General features: G+C 42.2%; 1 protein-coding gene across 4 annotated transcripts in view; it reads left to right on the top strand.

Moving 5' to 3' along the window:
* The window catches only part of TYRO3 (TYRO3 protein tyrosine kinase), a 73,137-nt gene that overhangs the window by 18,358 nt on the left and 29,123 nt on the right, over positions 1 to 25,656 (top strand). For all 4 annotated transcript variants that reach the window (XM_063289933.1, XM_063289932.1, XM_063289935.1 and 1 more), the window contains exons 4-6: positions 8,915 to 9,085; positions 18,423 to 18,509; positions 24,472 to 24,587. In XM_063289933.1, coding sequence (XP_063146003.1) covers positions 8,915 to 9,085; positions 18,423 to 18,509; positions 24,472 to 24,587 — 374 coding nt within the window. The remainder of the gene's footprint in view (positions 1 to 8,914; positions 9,086 to 18,422; positions 18,510 to 24,471; positions 24,588 to 25,656) is intronic.

Raw genomic sequence — 25,656 nt, 5'->3', positions numbered from 1 at the left:
GGGAATTCTGGGAGTTGGAGTCACATACAGCTTAAAGTTGCTTGAGGTTGAGAAACACCGAGTTAGATGAAGTAAATAACCTGCTGTCTATCAAAGGAAGAATCTGTATTCATAAAGATACCCATAGGCACTACTCTGTCCAGCAGCATCTCCAGAAAGGTCAAAACAGGCAAGCTGGCAGTCATGACAGTGTAATCCAATCCCCACCCCTTTTATACATGCAGCAGTGTCACATGTACATATAAAGTTGAGAGGTTACAATTGTATTGCTAATTGCCTATTTTAATATCCATCCCTCTGCTCTGGACCCCACCATTAGGACTAGGATGATCCTGTAACTTACTTTGCAGAGCATTGTCTTCTATTTGAAATGTTATCCAGGTTTGAAGAATAATAAGAAAGAAGCAGAGCCTTGTAGTTGCCCATTCACAGTTATCATCTGGAAAGCAAACTGAGCAAGGACCATGGGTCACTTGGTCATGCTCATTCTTACTGTAGTGAGATGTGCTATTTTGGATAACAATAATTGCTTCTAAATTTCCAGGCTATCCTGTAATGAAAATGTTCATTTTCCTGTTATTAGTGGTTGATATTGCAGAATATTGTTCACTAGTAAGATCTGTCTCTGTTCACGTGCTAATATTATTTAAATAGTTCCAGTCTTATACAGTCCTGCTTTCATACATAGTCTGATCCTGTTCCTGTTTATGGAAGACCCCCCCCACACACGTTAGGGGTGCAGGAGACTTTATACTGTATATAAAGAACCTTCAATAGCCTTTAACTTCCTCGTGTATATAAATATTTTACTGTACATAAATAGTTTTTTCAGGAAATTGTACAGCTAACTGCTTCTGTTGACGTAACCTGAAATCTAAAGGTAAAACAGCATTGTTTTTACTTTACTGGGAAAAAAAATAAAATTTAAAGCCAACAGAATCAAAAAACTATTTGATTTGGCATTTTGAGCAGCTGCTTATTTAAGACCTAAAACAAAATAAGCTGTCATTTAAAATTATTACCCAACACTCTGTCGTATGTCAAGTTTGGGAGTTATTTAATGTCTGAAAGAGTATTATTAAGCTGTCTCATGGCAGGTTTGTGTCCTAATACAGTATTCCAACTTCTAAAAATGAAGAGCGGTCCCAGGAGAACAGACTAGAATAATGCAGGGGCTCCCTAGCTTTGGACCAGGTAGAATGTACATAGCGGATTGCGGAAACTCTCTCAAAATGAGAACAGCCACATGGTGGGTGTTATCTGGCATTCTTCCAACCCTCCAGGATGTTCTCAGCCATCTCAGCTTACATTGGTCATTGTTTCTCTGGGCAGGTAGCCCCATTTCTAAACAAAGCACATTTTTTTCTATAGGGACTGAGAGATACAGTTGGAAGTATGAAGGACTAGACAACTGGTGACCTGTTGGGTTATCGTTTCAGAGATATTTTGTTACCTAAACAGAGAAACAGAATGACCATGGGTGGGCAAAAAAGCCTCCCTTCCTCCTTCCTTCCTCCCTGTTCCTTCCTCTCTGTTGCTTCCTTCTTCCCTCCCTCCCTCCCTGACCCGCACCCTTGTACACCCTCCCTGACCCTTGCTGCACCTACCAGACACCCCCTCACACCCTTGTGCATCCTCCCTGAACTGACCCACACCTCTCGCGCACCCCCACACACCCTCCCTGACCCTTGCCGCACCTCTCAGGCATCCCCTTGCTCAGGCACCCCATTGCCACTTACCTGCCTGCTGGCCTTGGACTTGCAACTTCCTGTCGGCTTCTGCACTGACTTTGCTTGTGGGAAGCTGGCAGGGAGCATTGGCAATCATGATTGAGTTTAGACTTCCTGCCAGCTTCGCCATTGACTTATGGGAAGCTGGCAGAGACCAGTGGAAATGACAATCACATGACTGTGGCTGACTGCAGCAGTGCAGTGGTGCTAAGGTGAAGGTAGTGTGGTGGCACTGAAGCAGTCACAACCTTGCCAAATTTCAGTCCTACTGGAGTAATGGGTCCCAGATTTTCGATGCATTCTGTTAGTTAGCCCATTTGAGGTAACTCGGTTCAAAAACTGTTGCCCTATGATGCCACCATTTCGCCCAACTGAAGGTTACAAACAGACAGACACAAGAGTTTTAGTAATATAGATACTTGAGTCTGGTACTTTGCTTTACAGCATGCAAGCTTAGCTTTTCATTTCATATATTTATTTCAAACTAATCTAAATAAAATAAAGATCAATGAGGCTGGTAGTCTGGTGGGCACTGTAGAGGTGATGGTGGAATATTAGTGTACCTGGGCACAGTTTCGGGACCTAGGGCATAGTGAGAGAAGGGATGCTGGCAACTTGTAATAATCTGTGAGAATATCCTTGAAAGACAGGAAGAGGAGGTGGAGCTGCAGACTAGGCAACAGTCAGATAAGAGGCTGCTGAGCCCACAGAAGGAATGTGGGAGTGGCAAATGTCTCAGAAGGGATCCTCCCTAGTTTCTTGGACTCTAAAGGCAAGTGAAGAGAGGTGTACGTTCTCAGACTCGCAAGGTTCTGTTACTGTAATCTTACAATAAAGGTAGAGATAGTACTCATGGTTGGTGCTTCTTGTCTGAACTACCTTGAAGGGCTAACACAACTTCTCTGGCTGCCTTTTTCCTTTGAGAATATCAGTGGAAGTGGGAAAGAGGATTAGAATGGAAGAACAGCTAAAGGAAACCCATGGAGCAGCCCCAGTGTTCATACCTGCAGACTTTTACAACTGCATGTCATGTCATGTCGTGTCATTTAAACAGCTTATGAATCTGTGACATCTGTTTTTTCCCATTTTTCCAATGCAGTTCATACCCTGAGCTAAATCTTAATTTATTTAACTATTGTTTATTGAATAAACTATAATTGCTGATGTGATACCAAACACTAGCTATAAACCATAATATACCAACCAATAAATGGCTTCCCACAACATACTAAGCAAGTGGTGTGTTCAAGGATAAACAATGAAATACTGTATAGTCCTCAAAAGTAAGAAAGTAGCCTGCCTTCGTGCTAAGCCAAAACCAAACAACCCATATCCTGGTTTAGCATATTGTGTGAAGCAAGCTTGTGTTCATTTTTCTGAGCTTCAGCTAATGTGTGATACATTTGCACCAGATCTTAGAACTGGCACTTGGTGAATTTCTTGTTGAGGAGAGGAGCGATCAAGGAGTTCCTGACTCATAACTCAGACACTTCCCCGCTACGTGTTAGCCCTCTCATAATTAAAAAGACAGAAGGATGAGACCTGTTAGATGACTAGAATGTTTATTCAGGAGGTGATCACAGCCTTTGTGTTCACAGTCATAAAGAAAATTGGATGATTAAACCCAAAATTTTAAAGAGCTTGAAGTGGGCCCTATAGTACTATGTATTATGTCATTAGAATGAAATAACTAACTTATTAATGTTATTTTTATTATTTTTTTAAACATTATTTTCAGGTATTTGTAACATGATAAAGAATTTTAAAATGCATTGGCCCAGGGTATATTTTCTTCTGGGAAACACAAACTGAATTTTCTGGGGTCCTACAGATAAAATGTGTTCATTTAGAGCATGGATGCATAACTAGTGCTCCCACATCAGCTGCCACTGATTTCTAGGTATTAAATTAAAAGTGAAATTAGTGGCTTAAAAACTAGATAAAAGGGGAGAAGTGGGTAGGAGTCTGAGGAAAGAAATGTTTTGGGTGTGACTTTTTCTCTGGATGTGCCCACATTCTTCTTGCCCAACCTATTATTTAGATTTGCTTATTTAAGCCCTGATATTCATACCACCTTGTAGTATTTGATGATAGGGCCTTTTCTATTGGCCATGCAGCAGTTCCTGTTTTAATCAGTTTTGAGGAAGGTCATGTTGTCCAGCTGTGTTTATCCAGGAGAGGTGGCCTTTGCCATACCCTTCTGTATCTTGCTCTATTTAAGATTTAACTAACATTGTTCAGTGAACATTGAGTAGTACATTGAGATCAGTCAAGAAAATTCATCTTGGATTTAGGATCATGTTCACAAGATATTGCAAGCAATTAAACTGTTAAGCTCTATATAGTTGAGAAAAGCCAATGTCAACTTGTTTTCTAGATATCACTCAGAAAATGTTTAAAGGATTGGGATATTTGTTTAAGATCAGGCAGCTAATCAGAGGTCAAATGACTTAAAAGTAAGAATGAGTTACTAACTGCATAGTTAGGACTCTGTTGGGGCTTATTTTTCTTCATCTGATTGTGATGCCATTGTGTAAGTATCACCTTGTGATATAATCCTATCAGAGTTAAGCACTGGTAAGTATCAATGATTTCAAGAAGTTTAGATTATGCATTCTTCCCACAAAATTGCTAAACTCAGGTTTGTCCAAAGTTGTCATCTTCAAATGCAAATAAGTGGTTGGAATTTAAAATAAATGCAAACATATTCTGAACATCAGGCAGTGTATGTTGATAATTTACTTGAATAATCTCTGGGAGCACTAGTCAGTTATGGATAAAAACCTATGTGAAAATAAACTTAAAGAGTATATAGAAGACAGAACTTCAGCAAAGGATCGTTACCTTGTTGTGGTGCTGGAGCTTGAGCACCTCAATGATGCCATGAGCTAAACCGTGAAGGGCCACCCAAGATGGGAAGGTCATGACAGAGAGGTCAGACTAAATGCAATCCCTGGGGAAGGTAATGGCAACCCACCCCAGTATTCTTGCCGTGAAAATGAAATGGATCAGTACAACCAGAGATATGTCGGTATACCATCGGAAGATGAGACCCCCAGGTTGGAAGATGGTCTCAATGCTACTGGGGAGGCATAGAGGATGAGTTCAACTAGCCCCAGACTTGATGACACAGCTAGCTCAAAGCCGAAAGGATGGCTAGCGGCCAACGGTGCTGGTGGTGAACGGCAAATCTGATGTTCTAAGGATCAACACACCACTGGAACCTGGAATGTAAGATCTATGAGCCAGGGCAAATTGGATATGGTTATTGGTGAGATGTCAAGATTAAAGATAGACATTTTGGGCGTCAGTGAACTGAAATGGACTGGAATGGGCCACTTCACATCAAATGACCACCAGATCTACTACTGTGGACAAGAGGACCACAGAAGAAATGGAGTAGCCTTCATAATTAATAGTAAAGTGGCTAAAGCAGTGCTCAGATACAATCCAAAAAACGACAGAATGATTTCAATTCGAATTCAGGGTAAGCCATCTAACATCACAGTGATCCAAATATACGCCCCAACCACAGATGCTGAAGAAGCTGAAGTAGAGCAGTTCTGTGAGGATCTGCAGCACCTACTGGACAACACGCCTCAAACAGATGTTATTTTCATCACGGGAGACTGGAATGCTAAGGTGGGCAGTCAAATGACACCTGGAATTACAGGTAAGCATGGCCTGGGAGAACAAAACGAAGCAGGACATAGGCTGATAGAATTTTGCCAAGACAACTCACTCTGCATAACAAACACTCTCTTCCAACAACCTAAGAGACGGCTTTATATATGGACTTCCCCAGATGGACAACACCGAAATCAGATTGACTACATCCTTTGCAGCCAAAGGTGGCGGACATCTATACAGTCAGTAAAAACAAGACCTGGAGCTGACTGTAGTTCTGATCACGAACTTCTTCTTGCACAATTTAGGATCAGACTAAAGAGATTAGGGAAGACCCACAGATCAACTAGATATGAGCTCACTAATATTCCTAAGGAATATGCAGTGGAGGTGAAGAATCGATTTAAGGGACTGGACTTAGTAGATAGGGTCCCGGAAGAACTCTGGACAGAAGTTCGCAACATTGTTCAGGAGGCGGCAACAAAATACATCCCAAAGAAAGAGAAAACCAAGAAGGCAAAATGGCTGTCTGCTGAGACACTAGAAGTAGCCCAAGAAAGAAGGAAAGCAAAAGGCAACAGTGATAGGGGGAGATATGCCCAATAAAATGCAAAATTCCAGAGGTTAGCCAGAAGAGATAAGGAATTATTTTTAAACAAGCAATGCGTGGAAGTGGAAGAAAACAATAGAATAGGAAGGACAAGAGACCTCTTCAAGAAAATTAGAAACATTGGAGGTAAATTCCAGGCCAAAATGGGTATGATCAAAAACAAAGATGGCAAGGACCTAACAGAAGAAGAAGAGATCAAGAAACGGTGGCAAGAATATACAGAAGACCTGTATAGGAAGGATAACAATATTGGGGATAGCTTTGACGGTGTGGTCAGTGAGCTAGAGCCAGACATCCTGAAGAGTGAGGTTGAGTGGGCCTTAAGAAGCATTGCTAATAACAAGGCAGCAGGAGACGACAGCATCCCAGCTGAACTTATATCCCCATACCAAAAAAGGGAAACACTAAAGAATGTTCAAACTATTGAACAGTGGCACTCATTTCACATGCCAGTAAGGTAATGCTCAAGATCCTGCAAGGTAGACTTCAGCAATTCATGGAGCGAGAATTGCCAGATGTACAAGCTGGGTTTAGAAAAGGCAGAGGAACTAGGGACCAAATTGCCAATATCCGCTGGAGAATGGAAAAAGCCAGGGAGTTTCAGAAAAACATCTATTTCTGTTTTATTGACTATTCTAAAGCCTTTGACTGTGTGGACCATAACAAATTGTGGCAAGTTCTTAGTGGTATGGGGATACCAAGTCATCTTGTCTGCCTCCTGAAGAATTTGTATAACGACCAAGTAGCAACAGTAAGAACAGACCACGGAACAACGGACTGGTTTAAGATTGGGAAAGGAGTACGGCAGGGCTGTATACTCTCACCCTACCTATTCAACTTGTACGCAGAACACATCATGCGACATGCTGGGCTTGAGGAATCCAAGGCTGGAGTTAAAATAGCTGGAAGAAACATTAACCATCTCAGATATGCAGATGATACCACTTTGATGGCTGAAAGTGAAGAGGAACTGAGGAGCCTTATGATGAAGGTGAAAGAAGAAAGTGCAAAAGCTGGCTTGCAGCTAAACCTCAAAAAAACCAAGATTATGGCAACCAGCTTGATTGAGAACTGGCAAATAGAGGGAGAAAATGTAGAAGCAGTGAAAGACTTTGTATTTCTAGGCGCAAAGATTACTGCAGATGCTGACTGCAGTCAGGAAATCAGAAGACGCTTAATCCTTGGGAGAAGAGCAATGACAAATCTTGATAAAATAGTTAAGAGCAGAGACATCACACTGACAACAAAGGTCCGCATAGTTAAAGCAATGGTGTTCCCCATAGTAACAGATGGCTGCGAGAGCTGGACCATAAGGAAGGCTGAGAGAAGGGAGATCGATGCTTTTGAACTGTGGTGTTGGAGGAAAATTCTGAGAGTGCCTTGAACTGCAAGAAGATCAAACCAGTCCATCCCCCAGGAAATAAAGCCAGACTGCTCACTTGAGGGAATATTAAAGGCTAAACTGAAGTACCTTGGTCACATAATGAGAAGACAGGACACCCTGGAGAAGATGCTGATGCTAGGGACAGCGGAGGGCAAAAGGAAGAGGGGCCGACCAAGGGCAAGATGGATGGATGATATTCTAGAGGTGACGAACTCGTCCCTGTGGGAGCTGGGGGTGTTGACCGACAGGAAGCTCTGGCGTGGGCTGGTCCATGAAGTCACGAAGAGTCGGAAGCGACTAAACGAATAAACAACAAAGGAGACAGAACAAGAAATGCTGGAGAGACAATCATTTATATCTAAGATTGATCTGGAAATAGGGAGTATCACAGCAAGAGAAACTATGTTTTTTCTAGTAAAAACATTTTTCTCAAAGCTATTTTGAAAAACCCAATTAAACTTTGAAATGTATGTCAAATACATTTTCAGGTATTTAGTCAGTATGAAATGTTTGGATTGGGGGAAAATTTCATAGCACAATATTCACATTTGTCACTGAAGCACAGTTTTAAATATTCTCTCAGGCATTAGCAATAAATGGAGTTTTATTTTGAGTATATCAACATTGGTACCATCCTCCCCTTCAGTTATCAAGAGCCACTTAGGGTTAATTAGCTGCTCTCGTCTATAGCATAGAGACATCATGAAAAGCAGCGCAGGGCAAACATGAATTTGTTTTCCTTCATTGTAGATTTCATTATTTTTTCATTAGTTTGGAATAAGGTCTGGCTGTATCTCTGAATGAATTTTTTAGATGTAGCTAAAGAAAGGTGTTCAGTCAGAATACAAAATAAGAGTATAATTTCTGACAGTTTCTGAAACTGACATTTGTTATTTAAGTGCTTTTAATATGCATGCTTCAAATTATGTTGGTATCTTTTAATTATTTCTCAGATGTACAGCTGGGCTCATAGTAAAACGCTTTCACTGAATAATGCTCATTGTACAGTTTGTACAATAAAAGAGAAAAGACTAATCCTTCACGAGCAGACCATGTTCATTTGGTCCTCTCTCTGTATAAAAGGGCTGAAAATTCTCTCTTAACTATTTGAGAGAAGGATTGGACAGTAAATCCACTCCACTGCTCTATTTTCCTACCAAGCAGTTAATGGGTTGAGTTCCAGATCTTCGAGAAAGGCTAGGATAGTTTCAAAAATTACCTGGCAGTCTATCAAAATAATTTTTCCTCTTTTTCTCCCATTCAATGAACAATTTGCCCCTTTAGTAACAAAATATACAAGGACACATTTGATCTTGTAAATAACGGTGGACTCTTCTTTCCAAAGAAAAATGGCAAAAAATGGCTATATATATATATTTTTTTCATTCATTCATTCATTCATTCCTTCATTCATTCCTTCATTCCTTCATTCATTCATTCATTCATTCATTCTGTGAGAGCTACAGTAATTAGTGTTTTGCTAAATATAAACTGCAGAGAAAGAATTAAATGCATCTATTTCAGTTCATAAAAATGCAAAAGTCTCCCACTTTATTCTTCAAGGTGTTCCCTACTTCACTGTTGAGCCAGAAGATCTGTCTGTTATCCCTGATACACCTTTCCATATGGCATGTGCTGCAGTAGGCCCACCTGAGCCAGTGACAATTGTCTGGTGGATGGGTGATTCCAGACTTGGACATCCAGACATCTCTCCCTCCACTTTAAATGTGTCAGGTAAGGTTTCTTCCTATGGTAAATAAAACTACCCATAAAGGAATAGGGTGGCTAATGGGGCTGTCCTAACAACCAGGAAACACACTGAGACAATGAACTGGTCTCTAATATTTATTGCTAGTACTTAACAGGAATCCTAACAAACTGAAGAAGCGTGGGAAAAACCCAGACATATAACCCCCAAGGGTTAAGGCGGTCCCGATCTGTGTCTCTTTGAATGGCTGAACAATTCATCAGTGCTACGCATGCGCTTGACAGTCTGGATGGGAGCCCCCTGCTCGCCATCCTTACTCATGACAGGGGCAAAGATAAAAACAACACTGATATCAAGTTACTGACATGATGTGAGATTGTGTCTCAGGTGTGTTAAAAAGAGAAAAAGCAAGTGGAAAGCCCAATGTATAGTGGAAGTCACCAAAGATACAGCAGTGTCTAAAAATTCTGCAAATTAGATATTTCGAAAACAAATATGCGTCCTCCCCAAGTATTTTCTTGGGAATACTTTTTTTTTCCAAAATTGCTTATTGTTTCTAATGGCTTGTATTGTTCAGAATGCTTTTGTTTTCTACCGAATATCAAAAACCTACCCATGTGGACCAGTTTGTAGCAGGTGGAAGAAAGCACGGTTGAACCTACAGTAATGGGAAAATGGCCCACACTGAAAAATTGTCTGCAGTTGATGGAATCTTGTAAAAACCCTTTCTTTTTTCTTTTTAATGTTTTAAAAAAATAATATCACAAAAGCAAATACTAGGAAACGTTTACCACCTAGAACTTTAAGATCTTCAAGACAAATTTAAAGATATATATGCAGGTAATATTTTTCCTGTGGTGAATAGGAGACATTCTGGGTTTGGGATAAAATAGGAGACATGCAAAGGAGATTTCCTATTGACTTTCATCTTAAAACTGTAAGTAAGTGTTGCCTTTTCAAACAGATGTATACAAGGTTGAAAAGCCCTGAACTAAGCCCTAACAAGCCCTGTTTTATTTAATGCCTGTTCTGCACAAACACTAAGGATGGTTAAATCATAAATCTCCTTATGCTGGAAACCTATGGTTTGTTCATATTTTCTCTGTAGTCCCTTGATTTACATAATAGGTTTTTCTTTTGAAAGGTAAGTGAAAGGATCAGATGAATCTGCTAAAACCAAGTCATAGTTCCTTAGGCATGCAAGAACAAAGGCATATGAGGAAGAAAAAAAAACTGGCATCAGCAGGAAAGAGCACTGAAATGTTAAAAGGAAGTAATCATAAACCAGGAGAAAAGTGGGGTGGGAAGAGGCAGTGTTTTCAGTGAGTAAACTGACTTATGTTCAAAAGTTGATTACATCTTCAGAGCACAGTCTGGATTTTCTGCTTATATCCGCCTATATCTGGAAGGTACTGGGGACTTGCTGGGTGTTGCCTTAGTCAGAAAAAGCAACAATAATACTTACATTGTTTGATCAGTTAATATAAAATATGTAACTTTGAACTTTCATAAGAAGGTTTTAAACCATCCCCTGTTGACATCTCTTCATTCACCTTTTGATCTATTCCTGCTTATCAACTTCAGTTTTAATAAAGGTTGCTTCAGACAAGTTTTGACAGTTCACCTCGCTCTCCTGAAATGCAGCCTCAGCTGCTGTTCAGATTTAGGCATCTCTTGAACTGAGTACTATAAAGCAAGTTGAAAATGAGGTTAGAAACTCCAAGGAGCAGTTTCGCCAGACATATTTTGCTCAGAGCTTCCCAGTTCCAGTTCTCTAAATAATGGGAAATTAGTGGTATAAATCATGTTTCTTTCACAAGCAGTACCACGAGTAATTACAAAAGAAAAAGAAAAGGAAGTCGTCAAAAGCAAACACATTTTTTTTAAAAAGGTGTGTGCAGTGGGGCAAATTGGACATTGAAAAGTAAACTCATAGACTCATTCAGAATCTCATTGCTCCTCTAAGTCTTCTGCACGTAGCTTAAAACTATTTTTCCCAGTCACAATAATTCTGTGCTTCCCATCAGCCGGATGTCAATGGTACTAGCAGAGCCAGTGCTTTTGCTTGGGGGGAAATCACTCATTAAGCTCCAGCCAGAGGCCTTGCTTCTTATCACTGTATGTGTTAAGGGACAAAATAAACATTCCAAGAAACATTCCCTTTCTGGCTGACTAGCCTTCCATCCCATTGTTCTATCATAAATCATTATAGGAATGGTAGAGCCAATTGTTACTTATCAGAAACCTCCCATTTGGATGACTTCTTTCCAGTAATTTATTGTGAAGAAGGGAGGACCTTTTACTGAAGAATGGGGCTGTTGGCATTGGACTCATTGTTTCTAGAACTTCCCAGATTCTGGGTTCAGTAGGCATCCCATGTTCTTTGTGATCTTTGTTGTGGCAGCTGGTAATCTGTTCACAAATTATACTAAGCTATCATTTAGTGTTGTTGGTTTTCCAAATCTGACTATTGTAGTTTGTAAATCATGGTTAATGGTTGGGAATATAAACTCATTGTGGTTTATTTAATAAGCAATGGTTGGACAAACCAATGTGTTTGAACGAAGTCAGTGTCCTATTCTTTTTATGTTATTATTTACTATTAAATATATGTCCTGCTTTTCTCTTTCTATAAAGACGCCTCCAGCATTTTCCTATATTGCTGCTGCTTGGTAGAGGTGCCTGCTTGCTTTAGCTGAGTATCTGGGATGACCTTCACACCTTGGGTGACCCTGCTGGGAGTTTATATTCTTGGTATACATGCCCAGCCTTCTTTGCTCATCCATCCCAGGAACCCCAACCCCACCCCACCATAATGAGGCACATAGCTCAGCACTATATCCTGGACAAAATCCTGATGGAAATAGTCCAGCTAATCAATTTCAGACAAATATATATGTAGTTGTGTGAGTACCACTTTCTCAATCAACTTACCAAGAGTGAAATATTTCAGACCGACCTATAATTACAGAGTTCCTGTAGGTCATGGGAAGTTTTCTTCAGCAGGAAAGGACACAAGCCCTGATCACCTTCCATAACTATGGGGCTAGTCCCATTCTTGCCAATTTAATCAGCCAGATTCCTATTTAGGGAAATTGTTGTTGAGAAGGTGGTCACACTGCAGCTTCAGAGAATCCTGGAGGGAATGGATAATCTGGACCCATTTCAGTTGGGGTTCTGACCTGTGTACAGGACTGAAACAGCGTTGGTCGAACTTGTGGATGACCTCTGGCAGGAGTGGGATGGGGATGGTGTGTCCATCCTGGCTCTCCTTCATCTCTTGGCGGCTTTCAATACTATTGACCATGGTATTCCTCTGGACCAGCTCCAGGGATTAGGAGTGGCAGATACAGTTCTGCACTGGTTCTCCTCCTTGCAGTTCTGGTCGGTGTTGATTGCAGGGAGAGATCTAGCCCCTTCTCTGTGGAATCCCTCCGGGCTCAACGCTCTCACTACTCCTATTTAACATCTACATGAAACTGCTGGCTGAGGTCATCTGATGGCACAAGATAAGATATCATCAGTATGCTGATGATACTCAGCTCTACATCTCCATCCTGGGTCAACCAAGTGATGCCATGGATGTTCTGGCTCAGTGTCTGGAGGCTGGGGGGGTGGTCTGTATGGGGAACAACTGGCTTCAGGTCATCCCTGGCAAGACTGAGTGGCTGTGGGTTGTAAGGCATCCTGAATGCAGTGTTTTTCTACCTTTGGTTCTAGATGGGTTGCACTACCCCAAACAGAACCAGTGTGTAATCTGGGGATCCTCCTGGATTCACAGCTCCTGTTTAAAGAGCAGGTGGCAGCCATGGCCAGGAGGACTTTTGCACAACTTTGTTTTGTGGGCCAGTTGCCCTCCTTCCTGGACTTAGGGGCACTGATCATGGTTACTCATGCCTTAGTCACCTCCTGAGTAGATTATTGCAATGTGCTGTACATGGGGCTGTGCTTGAAGAGCATCCAGAAGCTACAATTGATCCAGAATGCGATGGTATGGGCAGTTATAGGCACACCTCAGCATGCTCATGTTACACCTTTCCTCCACAAGCTGCACTGGCTCCCAGTGTGCTATTGGATGGAGTTCAAAGTGCTGGTTGTCACCCATCATAAAGCCCTTCATGGCATGGGGCCAGATTATTTATGGGACCGCCTCTCCTGGTTGCTTCTACTCGTCCTATCCAGTCTGACAGGAAGGGCACACTCGGGATTCCCTCAACAGCCATCTAATGGGACCTAGGAAGCAGGCCTTTTCTATTGCAGCACTTGCCCTCTGGAAACCATACCCTCTGAGATTAAATTGGTCCCAACCCTGCTGGCCTTTCTCAAAGCCATGAAGACCCAGATATGCTCCAGGGCTTGGAATAGCCTGTGAGATGAGTTGCTCTTGCATTGTTACAGTCAATCAATCAATTTTATTTCAGTCATAGACCAGCATACAACTAGTGCATTGTTACAGTAAGTGCTTATTGGGTTTGTTCTCAGCCCTCATAGGTTTTTTTTAATGTTTTATTGATACTGTTTTTGTTTTTATTCTGCATCTTGCAGCTACAATCTGCAAGATGGGCAGTCAAATACATTGATTTAAAATACATACATACGTACATGCTTGGGATACCTGTAAACTATCTAGCAGTCCTACCAATCTACAATATGGAAGGATCACTTTCCAGGACCCACTACCAGTAAGCTTGTATATGGGGTCAGATGAAACTTCATTTAAATAAGATTGAGATTGCCCCTTAAACATGATTACTTGGATTTTTACAAACTCAAAACTCAGTAGAAATTCTGTTTTGATCTGAAACCGTAGTTTATTTCGTTTTTCAACCATGCTCATATTTTGACCTATTCTGAGTGGAAAAATAATTTCTTCACATGTACATATAATATGTACACATGTAACACCTTTGCTCCATGAGCTGCATTGGATGCCAGTTTGCTTCTGGGTCCAATTCAAGGTGTTGGTTATCACTTTCATAGCCCTACATGGCATGGGCCAGGTGTCATGTTCCCCGTTGCAAGGCATATGTGCATCACAACGGGGAACATGCACATTAGGTAAGAGGAAGGGATAAGTGTAATCCCTTAATCACTCACACATCCCTCAAGCACCCATATCCATAAGGGAATCACCAACATAATAGAAACGCCCCTCAGACCAGACTTGGCACCCATCAAAAGATAGGGGGAACGCCTTCCCATTTCCCCAAGGGGATGCACTCACATATCCCTCGGGCAGCCATGTCCATAGAGGAATCACCAACACAATGGGAGCGCCCATCAGACTGGACTTGACACCCATCGAAAGATCGGGGAAACGCCTTCCCATTTCCCCAGGGGACGCACCGGCTCCAGACGAAGGCAGGGAGACAAAGGAGACCGCCGGAATCGCCCATCAGCTGACGCGTCGCAGTCCCAAGCACCCATCCGGTCATGGCTCGAGGGTGGAGAAGCACAATGTCCGCCAACAGAGTATAAGCAGGACACCCTGTCAACACATAAGGATTCCCGTCTTTTTCCTTGCATGCACTCCGTTCTAATAAAGCCAGAAATCCTTAGACCCTCTAAGTGAGTCTGTGTTTTATTTAGAGCGTGGCTGCCCTGACATAAAGACGGGAATCCAAAAAAATTTTTTTCCCTAGCACCAATCCAGACCAGTTCTGTGAGGGATCCACGCTAGGATGGAAGACTTCAACTCACGGAGAAGCAGCTTCCCGGTGACCGACAACGGAACTCCCGTCCAGACGAATGACAGATGCCCAAGGCCCCGACGGCGCAACATCCAGGGGTACTCAGGATCAAGTTCAGAGGGAGAAGACCCGGCGAGCGCTACTCGTGAGTCCCGAGGCCCGTGGCTTACCCTCGACGAGACGGACGGGTCCTCACCCAGATCGCCCGGCACACTGGAGGAACCGCGGGACGTCCCGAAATCAGAGGTATCAGGAACCAGAGGCAACCGCACCACGGCGAGCTCGAGAACGGCGGAGAGGCTGAGAGCAGTCGAGGAGAAGCTGGAGGAGACGCAGCAGCTGCTCCAGAGGTTAGCAGAGGCGTACGAGTCCCACAGCCGGGGAGCGGAGGGACCAGGCACCAGAGGCCCGACACCCCTCACCCCCCCCTCGGAGACGCACCAGCCGGAGAGACGGAGGAGAGGCCCGGAGGACGACGCAGCGCCAGGCAGAGACTGGTTCCAAGTATCCGCCAGATGTGCTGCACCCCACCCTCCCACCCCACAGCCGAGGCGACTCCAACACACCGGAGGCCGACACGAGTGGGCGCAAACACAACCCGACGCCAGATGGAGGGAATCCCCACATCTCGACCACGGAGCCCCGACTGCCCGAAGTACCCAGCATCGCCCAGCTGCGGCTTGGAGCCCACCGAGAGTGGCAATCAAGGACTTCGGGATCAAGTTCAATGGGGACCCCACAAAACTTTCTTTCTTCCTCACGAATGTGAGGATCTACATGGAGGAATGGGGCCCCTATTTTCGAACTGAAAAGGGCAAGGTAAATGCCCTAGCTGTCAAGCTGCAAGGATGAGCCGCCGACTGGTACGTCCAGCTGTGCCAGTCGGGCGCCCCGGAACTCGAGGACTGCAATGAGTTCCTGTGGGCAGTGGAAATGCATTTCAGGGACCCCCTGGAAAGGGAGAGGGCAAAAAGAGCCTTAAAAGCCCTTAAACAAGAACAGAGCTCCGTGGCAGATTATGCCATGGAGTTCCAAGCCCTGGCCAGCAAGGTCGAGGTTTGGTCCCAATCAACCCTCATCGAAAAATTCAAGGAAGGGTTGAACCTGAATGTACTCAGGTGGGCACTCTGCAGAAACAACCCCAACACTCTGGTGGAGTGGATCCGGCTGGCAGGGGAGGCAGAGGACGCCCAGGAAACTTTCCTCCAGGCGTGGAGGGAAGCGCAGTACGCAGAGGCGGCGAGAGGACCCCGTGCAGCTGCAAGACCTACGAAGCCAAGATCCCAACATCGTATGGACGACTGGGACCGACGCTTTGCCAGGGGTCAGTGCTTCAAGTGTGGGGAGGCGAACCACAAGGCGGCGGCTTGACCGAAGGCAAAGGCTAGAGACAGCCCGGGGAAGGTCCCGAACAAACCAACCCCACCACCAAAGAAAAGGCCAGCCGCGAAGGGGGAAACCTCGGCAAGGGAATTCCCTGACGTCACCGCTGACGAGGAAAGCGGAAGCAACGAACCGGCGGGAAACGCCAGCCACCTGCCTTAAAGAGCACCAAAAGACAGGTGGAGCACAACAAAGGGCGCAACGACTTTGGGGTGAGTGAGAACTGTCCTACCCTATATGTGAGAGTCACCCTGGCCCACGGGGGGAAAACAGAGAAGGTTTGGGTGCTGATTGACTCGGGTTGCTCAAAATGCCTCATGCACCCGGACCTGGTGGCCGCGCTTAACCTCCACTGCTATCCACTTCAGCACCATTTGGTGTTCACGCAGTTGGATGGATCAGCAGCGGGAAGGGGCCCGGTCACCCAATACACGGACAAAGTTGCGATGAGGCTCGGCGACCACAAGGAAAGCCTTCCCTTCATCGTGGCACCGGTGGGTCAACCTCTACTCATCTTAGGGATCCCGTGGCTTGCGCATCACAACCCCCAAATAAATTGGATGACCAGAGAGATCACCTTTTCGGACGGTTGTTACCGAGCACCCACAGGGGATCAGGTTCCCCACGCTGCAATGGGGAGGGCGACAACGACCTCAATGCACCCGGAGGCAGCAACCCCGGAGGGCCTGCCAGCCAGATATGCAGACTTTGCTGACGTTTTCGGTGAAAAGGAGGCTGACAAACTCCCCCCCCTCCCACAGAAAAACAGACTGCACCATCGAACTGATCCCGGGGGCAACTTTACCAAAGCCTAAAATTTATGCTATGACGCAGAGGGAGTTGGCAGCTTTAAGGGACTTCATCGACAAAAATTTGGCACGGGGGTTTATCGAGCCAGCTAACTCGCCTACATGGCATGGGCCAGGTTACCTGAGGGACCGCCTCTTCCCCGTTACGTCAACCCATCCCACCAGATCATGTAGATAGGGCATGTTGCGGACCCCGTTGGTAAGAGAATTCTGTCTGGCGGGGTCCAGGAAGTGGGCCTTCTCTGCATTAGCTCCTGCCCTCTGGAACATTTTGCCCCTGGAGGTGAGGTTAGCCCCATCGCTCCTGGCCTTCCGGAGGAATTTGAAGACCTGGCTCTGCCACCTGGCTTGGGTGGGGAGGGGAGTCATGTTTGGGGATGGCTAGTGCCCTAGTGCACTCGTCGCATACAAGGTCTGAGTTAATATCTGCCATTTGGACTCTATTTTTATTTATAATTATTGTTTATTGGTAAATGTTTTAAATATTGTATTTTTATATATTGTAAATTTATTGTAAATTTATTGTTTTATTGATTATTATTGTGAACTGCCCAGAGTCCCTCTGATGGGAGGAGATGGGTGGTGACAAATTTGACAAATAAATAAATAAATAAATAAATAAATAAATAAATAAATTCTGCTGTCTACATAAAGAATAAAATTCAGCCAAAGCGTAGATGAAAATGTACCTCTGGAAGAAGATGAAAGTTAAGTTCTTTCTTCACAGAGTGACAGAAAATGGCTGAAGAAGTAGTGTGCTGTTTCTAGTTGAAAGCTTTTCATTCTGCAGGTTTTATTTCTGTAGTCTAATAGTAAAGCTACCGTATATTCCCAGATATATAGGTCGTCATTCATGCCCATGCTTTGTGCAACTAAATTTGCAAAATTTACAAAGGAAACAGTAATTTGTTAAGCTATGTTAGTGATCCCTTTCCTGTGGACTGCTGTTAGCTTGCCTTTGAAATTGCTAATTCACTTCACTGAGGAAATGTGACTTCTCCATTGCGGCCACCACCCTGTGGAACAGCCTCCTCCTGGATATAAGGGCAGCGCCCTCTTTCCTGGAGTTCTGGAAAGCTCTTAAAACCTGGCTTTGGTTCCAGGCTTGGGGTTTATGTATTAGTGTATTTTGGGGAGTCTGTTGTAATTTGCATTGCTTTTAAGGTTGTTTTAGTCTGGGCTGTCTGTGTGGTTTTATGTTTTAATTGTTTTTATGATTTTTTGATTTTGTATGCTGCCCAGAGTCCATTGGAGTTGGGTGGCTATAACAAATTTCAATAAATAAATAATAAATATACCCACACATACACAAAACACCCTTCACTCCAATCCGCATAATTTTTGATCTGCTTTCAGTTCAATATACTGAGTTGCATATGTAAAATCTCAGCAGTGTGTGAAACCTAAGTGAAATTCTGCTTAGGGATTATTAAATATGTATCTTGTTTTCTAAAGTCTTCTTTTTCTTGGATGATTTCTAGGCATTAATGAAAGCACAGTTTTCTCCTGTGAAGCTCACAATATAAAGGGATTGTCTTCATCTCGGACGGCCACTGTACAGATTAAAGGTGAGAAACCATTTCCTACCCTTCCAGAGACGGAAATATGGAAAGAGGCCCATTCCCGCTCAGGAATAGGGAAAAAGTAATCTAAACTAAGCTACGATCATTTTTTTCTTCACCTTTTAAAACTGCTACACCAAATCCCACACATGACTTCTTAGCTGCTTCTAAAAGTGCCACGCTCTCAAGAGATTAAATAAAATTCAGAAAAATTACTCACCTTTTTGTATCCAGGCCCATCCCTCTGCAGGAAAATTTGCTAATGAAAATAAAATACAACCAGCTCAAGAAGGGGATGAAATACAAGGGAACAGTTATTTATTTATTCATTTAATTTCTATAGTGCCTTTTGAAGGCTAAGGTTGGGGCATCGAAGGTCTTTCTGGAAGCAAAAGGGGGCTGTAACCATAAACATCTGTACAAATTGCAATAATATGAAATGATGGACCATGAGTCATGATGTCACAGCACAAACCCTAGTCTTTTGTACTTGTGTCATGTTGTTATATAAGAGCTTGTGTGGCGCAGAGTGTAGGTGGCAGTATTGCAACTGAAATTCTCCCCACGACCTGAGTTCGATCCCAGCGGAAGCTGGATTCTCGGGTAGCTGGCTCAGGTTGACTCAGCCTTCCATCCTTCCGAGGTTGGTAAAATGAGTACCCAGCTTACTGGGGAAGGCGACGACTGGGGAAGGCAACGGCAAACCATTCTGCTATAGTCTACCAAGAAAAAGTTGCAAAAGTGGCATCCCCCCAAAGGGTCAGGCATGACTTGGTACTTGCATGGGGGACCGTTCACCATGTCGTTATATACAGAATGTCAATCACGTAGTTTGTGTCACAACAGTGCAATGCATGCTTCATCATTAGCCTCTCCCATGGACTCCTGTGGTCATGACATTGTCTACAATGCGTAAATGAGAACAGCATCCTTTTTAGCAGATAATAGATTTTGTGTCTTGGCAGCCAAAGTATCTCCCAACATCATTTGGTTCAAATGTACTGGCTTTTCATGAGCTATTGAAAGCAGGAGGTTACAGGTCACTGCTTGGAACAATTACTTTTCAGGAAGGCATTGGTTTTAGGGATTTCTATACTTTGTATCACTAAACTTTCATTTAAAGCATAGCAATGTTCAGCTTTTGCATCTAAAGCAAGTAATTTTTTTTTGCTCCTTCCACAGTTTGTTCTCTTATTTAACAAGATACTAAAACTGTAGGCTAAGATTAATGAATACTTTTGTGGGGCAGGGGAATTAGCTGGGATTTGATTAGCTGCATTCCTTGTTATGTAAAATAGAATGTATAAGAATATGTGGTTATGAATAAGTTGAATTAATGGGGAGAGTAGATTCTTTTCCAAAGGGTCATGTATAACCATGACTATCTTGTACAGACCCTGGTCCTTAGTGGGAATGTAGTATCTTCAGCTGCTAATTTGTAAGCTGTGTCCAGTGAGGGTTCAGGATTCTGAAAGCTGCTTTCTGCTTAGTCAAGGACTATGACTGCTCCAGTACATTTTTGGCAGGGATGCACACCCATTTTAAACTGGTGAGCACTTTTAGAATCTAGACAGAGAGCATGTGCTGGACACTCCACAAAATGGCCATTGTGACCTTGCTTAATCACGAAATGACTGCTGTGGTAGGAGAAGCCAGTCACAAAGCACTCATTATAAAATGGCAAACTGATGAGGTCACTCCTTACCACTCCTTCTATGCAAAGGTCTGGATTGCAGTCATCCACTATTTTTATATGGGTGATGCTGAAAGCTGGGATTTTGTTTTACAGTGTGCCACTTTCTCATTTATACATATACATACATACACACACACATGTATGTATGTATATATACACTATGTATGGAGAGAGAGAGAGATACCATAGTCAAATGGGGCAGGAAGCCTGGGATACCATAGATATTACACTGTTTTTCTAGATTTGTAGCCAGAATAAATTTTGCCAAATATAAAATATAGAGTACAGGTAGTCCTTGCTTAGCGACTGCCTTAGATAGCAACCAGTCCTAGTAACTTTGAAACCAATGCCCACATTTACAACCTTTGCAGGTCTGTAAAGCAAAGGAAAGCTGAAGTAAGATCATAAGCACAGTCGCAGCTTCGCTTAATGACCAAGTTGCTTGTCCCAATTGTGTTTGCTAAACGAGGATGTCTGTTGGTAGAAGGAGATTCTCACATTTCTTGTGAGCTGGACCAGTCAGGTTCTTTTAGATCAAGTGGGTTTTGTATGTGAACTTCCTTCATGAAAAGCATTTCTAGTAGTCACTGCCATCAGTGACCCAATTCTTATAGTGATTTCCCATCTTGTATTATGCTGATATACTGTGCTTCTTGTCATAGCCAGGCAGGTCAAATACAGAACTGGTGAGTTGAGGAAGGGCAGTCATACAGTGACACTAAGAAAGAAAATACTGAGGTTCACACATAGCTGATTGATTTGTTTAGGTTTTCTGGGTTTAGTATTATTTGTGAACTAACTCATTGCTGCCTAGTGCTGTGCCAGCTCAAGGGAATATGGTGCCCCTAGGCCACATTGACTGATGGGGCCACCTTCCACCAGTGCAAAGATTTATATTTATAGAATTATTTGGAAGGAGGGATGGTGTTGGCACCCTCTAAGCTTTGGTGCTGTAGGCCACTACTGACCCTGGCTTATAGTTATATTGGGATGGGCATCGTCTTCTGGGTCAGGAGCTGGAACTCAGCTTCTCAACCTGGCAGGGTACAGAAGGCCTTATGGTGAAATAATGACATAAACTGAGGAGACGGGCCTGAAAGAAATGGCCAATTTTCTGCACAGTTCTGGAGATTAGTGGGATAAAGAGTGGGAATGAGAGCATTTTTCCTTGCAGAGGAAGTGTGGTTCCAAATCTCCAAAACTGCTGCTGAAAATCAGTAATTTTACTGCTTAATTTCAGTACTGCAGTTTCGAGTTACTCTTGGAGCTGCATATGCTATACAGTCTGTGTTATGTTCAAACAAGGCCATTAGACTGTTCCAACAAATCACAGGGGGAAAAAAATCTTGATTTTATATATAGATAGCACTTTCTAATTGATTTGACTCACTATAACTGGGAAAGAATTCCAAACTTCTTGAAATGGTGGTCTCATCCAGGGGGGATGTTATTTGTTTCTTTAATTCTTCCATTCTTAACAGAAAACTGCACTGTCTTTGTTTTGAGGAAATAGACTGCCCTGCAACCAAACAGGAATGGAACTGATTCCCCTCTTAAGACAAAAAATTGGGAATTCAGGCTTCTAAATCTTGAAGCTTTGGAGAGATAAGGAGAAGCTAGCTTTAGGCTTCCATCTTGGATTGAATTTTCGGATATATTTACAGCTCTTTGAAGCAAGATATATGAAAGCACTGCAGGTAAACCAAGTATGAGGAATTTCTCAGATATAAGTAAGGACAAGCAGATTATTAGGCGAGATCTAAAGGTAAGAGGAAGCATTTGCCAAGCAAGGAGTGGGAGTTGGTTTCAAGAATCAGTGGCAGCATGAATGGAACCGTTGAGCCATGAGTGGGAACAGGAGATGACGGGAGCAGTGAAGGGGTGGATCTGAGAGAACATATGGAGAGCAAGATGCTTGGGAGTAAACTAGAGGAGAGTGGGCCAGAACAAGAGAAGTGAGAGGCAACCAGCCTGAATTGATATTAAAAAAGACAACAAGCCAAGAAGGAAATTGGAAATGACTTTCTCAAACCAGGGTCACACCAAAATGTCTCTACCCTCTTTATTTCCAATGTTTACACAAATTTATTTTTGTTGTATCAGTAAACTGCTCTCATACATTCGCACTTTTCCTGTTCATTGACAGTTCCTTGTGCTTTCTTGTAATCCTTTCAAATACATGTTTTATTATGAGACACATTCAAATTGTGACTTCATTTCATTTGAAATTTGTCCTGTCTTCCCATATATTTTTTATGAAATACTGCCAATGAATGTGATGATGACAACAGTGGTAAAGTAAAATGAAAAGAGAAATACCAATCTCAAAAAACTCATGGAGAGAGCATGGCTGGAGCTTTATCAAGCAAGACTGAATTGTGAAGACAAGTTCTTTTTAAACATCATTTGCAATATAATTAGCATGGAGATGTAGCAGTTTTTAGTCTTTTGCCCAGTATTAACTAAGCAGAAAGGGTTCTGGAGGGATGGATCATTCCTGAAGTTGCCAACTTATTTGGTTCTGTGGTATTGGCTTTTATATTCATAAGATATACATGTAAGCTCTGGAAGTAGTATCCAAAATATTGAGTATGTAGAGGACATTAATTTTTGTAGAGCATGTCATATTTATATACAGCAGAAATGTGCAAAATAAGGGCAAAGAATGATAGGGTCTACTCTGTAAATCTGGCCCCTGGCATCATATATCTAAGCTAATCCCCTCAGTGCGTTATCTGCAGATATGTAGGAGAAGCAGTGCCTGAACAGTGGTTTCTCCTCCGAAGTATTCAGATATTAAGTAATAGGGTTACTAAATGCAGATGACATTGGGGAGTGCCTGAATGCCATATGCCTATATAATGCATGAATAAGTTTGCATCCCTTTGCCTCCTGGGTCCAGGAAGGCTGTGGAAATTCTGAAGTAGTGCAGAGGGCTGGGTGTAGACTTTTTATCCATTAATGTGATTTGTTTTCCTAATCACAAACTAATGTAAGTTTCCTGGGCAGTTGCCAAAACTGTTCAAATATCACATAAAAAAAATGAAAAGTACAAAAACCAAAGCAGAAGAGAAACAGATTACAGATTGAGAAATCAAATTGTAAAATATAAATTATTTTAAAGCCAGGTGTCAATAAATAATCCACTTGTGAATAAAAAAACCCACTTGTCCTGAAAAAGGCTATAAAGTAAGCACCAAACAAACCTCTCTAGTAATTCAAGTTTATTATTGGGTGCTATGTTAAAAGATCTTCTCACTTAATCAGGGATGGGGTAGAGGGAATTACACAACCTAGTCTGGGGAATATAGAAGTTTGGGCAGGTAAATATAGAAAAGGTAACAAATCAAAGCTTCCGTATAGTGGTACAGATACATGCACATGGAAGCTTCAGTTGGTGCCAAATTTTTAATACACATAAGAGTGCCTTGAAAATATTGGAACTACAGTAAATGAACTTTCCAAACATCTGTGACTCATAAGCAAGGGACTAAGGGTTTTCCAGCTACAACACTAAATGGGATTTGCTCGCCTGCGCCATCAGTGACTCCTGTGTTCAGCAACAATTGCATCCCCTTCTATGTTTGCTGATGCTTTCTGATATTGGGTGATGTATCACTCTGATCAATCCCATTACATGTCCAGAATTTTTGGAAGCCTCACATAAACTTCAGACTGAGACAGAAGTTTTATAAGGGTACCATCTTGATTATCTCAACAGAATGAATGTGAATGGATACACTGTGAATGACATAGGATTGTTTGTTCGTTCAGAATGATTAAAAATGTCACACTTTGCATTTCTATGGAACATTGTTATAAAAATGGAACAAACTTTTCTGGATTTCTGAAGATTTTCTTTTAATCCTGTATTTTTCCAATGCTTAAATGCATTCCAATGTATTAGTAGTATTATAGGAAATGCATGCAAATATGACATAGGGGTAGCACTATGCCTCAAAAAATGAACATGTTATTCAAAAGGTTTAAGAAATGTCAGACTACTATTACTTGAATCTCAGATTCCATAACAGAATGTTTTTGAAAGCAACAAATGTTCAGTGTTTTCTCTGTTTAACCATCAACTAGGAAAAAAGATATGTAGCGTTACTCAGGATTTATAATGTCATGAGCAGGCTACCTCTGTTCATTCATAGCTCAATTAGCACCTCTCAGGGACCTTGTCCAGATTCCCAGACTGTAGCACTTGCACATTTCTATGTAAATAACTGCTCAGCTTTGCATATGCTAAAAATCTTCCTTCTGTTTCAGCGATCCCTTTTCCACCTCTCAATGTGACAGTAACTAAGATCACCAGCAACAATGCTAGTATCACTTGGCAACCAGGATTTGATGGCCTTTCCCCCCTACATTCTTGTACAGTACAGGTATGAAACAATTACATATATGTCCTCCTCCAAATTAAACTGCTACTGGCATGCCTTATGTTTTACATGACAGAACTTGTTTTCCAAATTTTGAGCTTCCATTTTTCTAAACAACAGAGCTTTATAAAGTCAGCATTTCTTAATCTAATGTTATTTGTTTGACTTTGTCACAAGCAGCAGACTAGTGAAAAAAGCTAATCAGCATTCAAGCAAACATATAATTCTCTGTGTCCAGTTCAGTGATAAAGTGCTAAGAAACAGAAGTCATACCCAAAATCCCTGTACACAGTGCACATGAAGCTCTTTCTCAGAAGAATGGATTCTGAGCCAAATTAGAATTGGCATGTCTATAAAACCACTTCTGATGTACCAGCAACAAGGGGTTGCAACTTGAAGGTAGTGCTGGCCTGACAGGTCTATGAATCCTTTAAATGTCAAAGGGGTTTTATTTGACCCCATTTGCCACAAAATCCTAGAAGAAAATAAAGCATCTTTGTAATGCCATAATTAAGAATCTATTCTTGAGATAATTTTTTTAAAAATATGGATGATTAAAGTTAGACTTATTGCTGTTAATTCTTTTTAAAAAATTAAAAAGTAAATAAAATGGACTTTTTTTTACTTGTTGCAATATCTTAGAGCACCATTATGTTTTGTCTGGTCAAACTTTCCTTCCTACTTTTCATATTCAGTGTTGGAACAAGTTGTATTTATGTTTTACATGCCCTAGTTTTACAACCACTGCAGGTTTCATTTGGACATCCCTTTATTATTGGTTACTGTAAGTGACAAAACTGACCTTTGAAATGGCATGGGAGGATGCTAATGTGGTGTCTTCACTGCAGGAAAGGGGAGGGATGAGGAAATTCCCAGAGGTAAGAGTTCTTTCCAATAGGAAAACACTTGCCCCATAACTACAGAGGAAATGCTATAAAGCATTTCTGAAGCTATGCTGCTGTGGGGATCCAGGAAGAAAGATACTAAATCATGAATGAACCATTGCATTTTGAGTTTCAGGTAAAGGCAGAGAAATTGAGGGACTTTCTGCTTCAAATACAAAAATCACTTA

This window comes from Candoia aspera, chromosome 1, assembly GCF_035149785.1.
Source record: "Candoia aspera isolate rCanAsp1 chromosome 1, rCanAsp1.hap2, whole genome shotgun sequence".
NCBI classification, from domain to species: Eukaryota; Metazoa; Chordata; class Lepidosauria; order Squamata; family Boidae; genus Candoia; species Candoia aspera.
The sequence above is the reverse complement of the archived record's forward strand: the minus strand, read 5'-3'. Positions and strand labels throughout refer to the sequence as shown.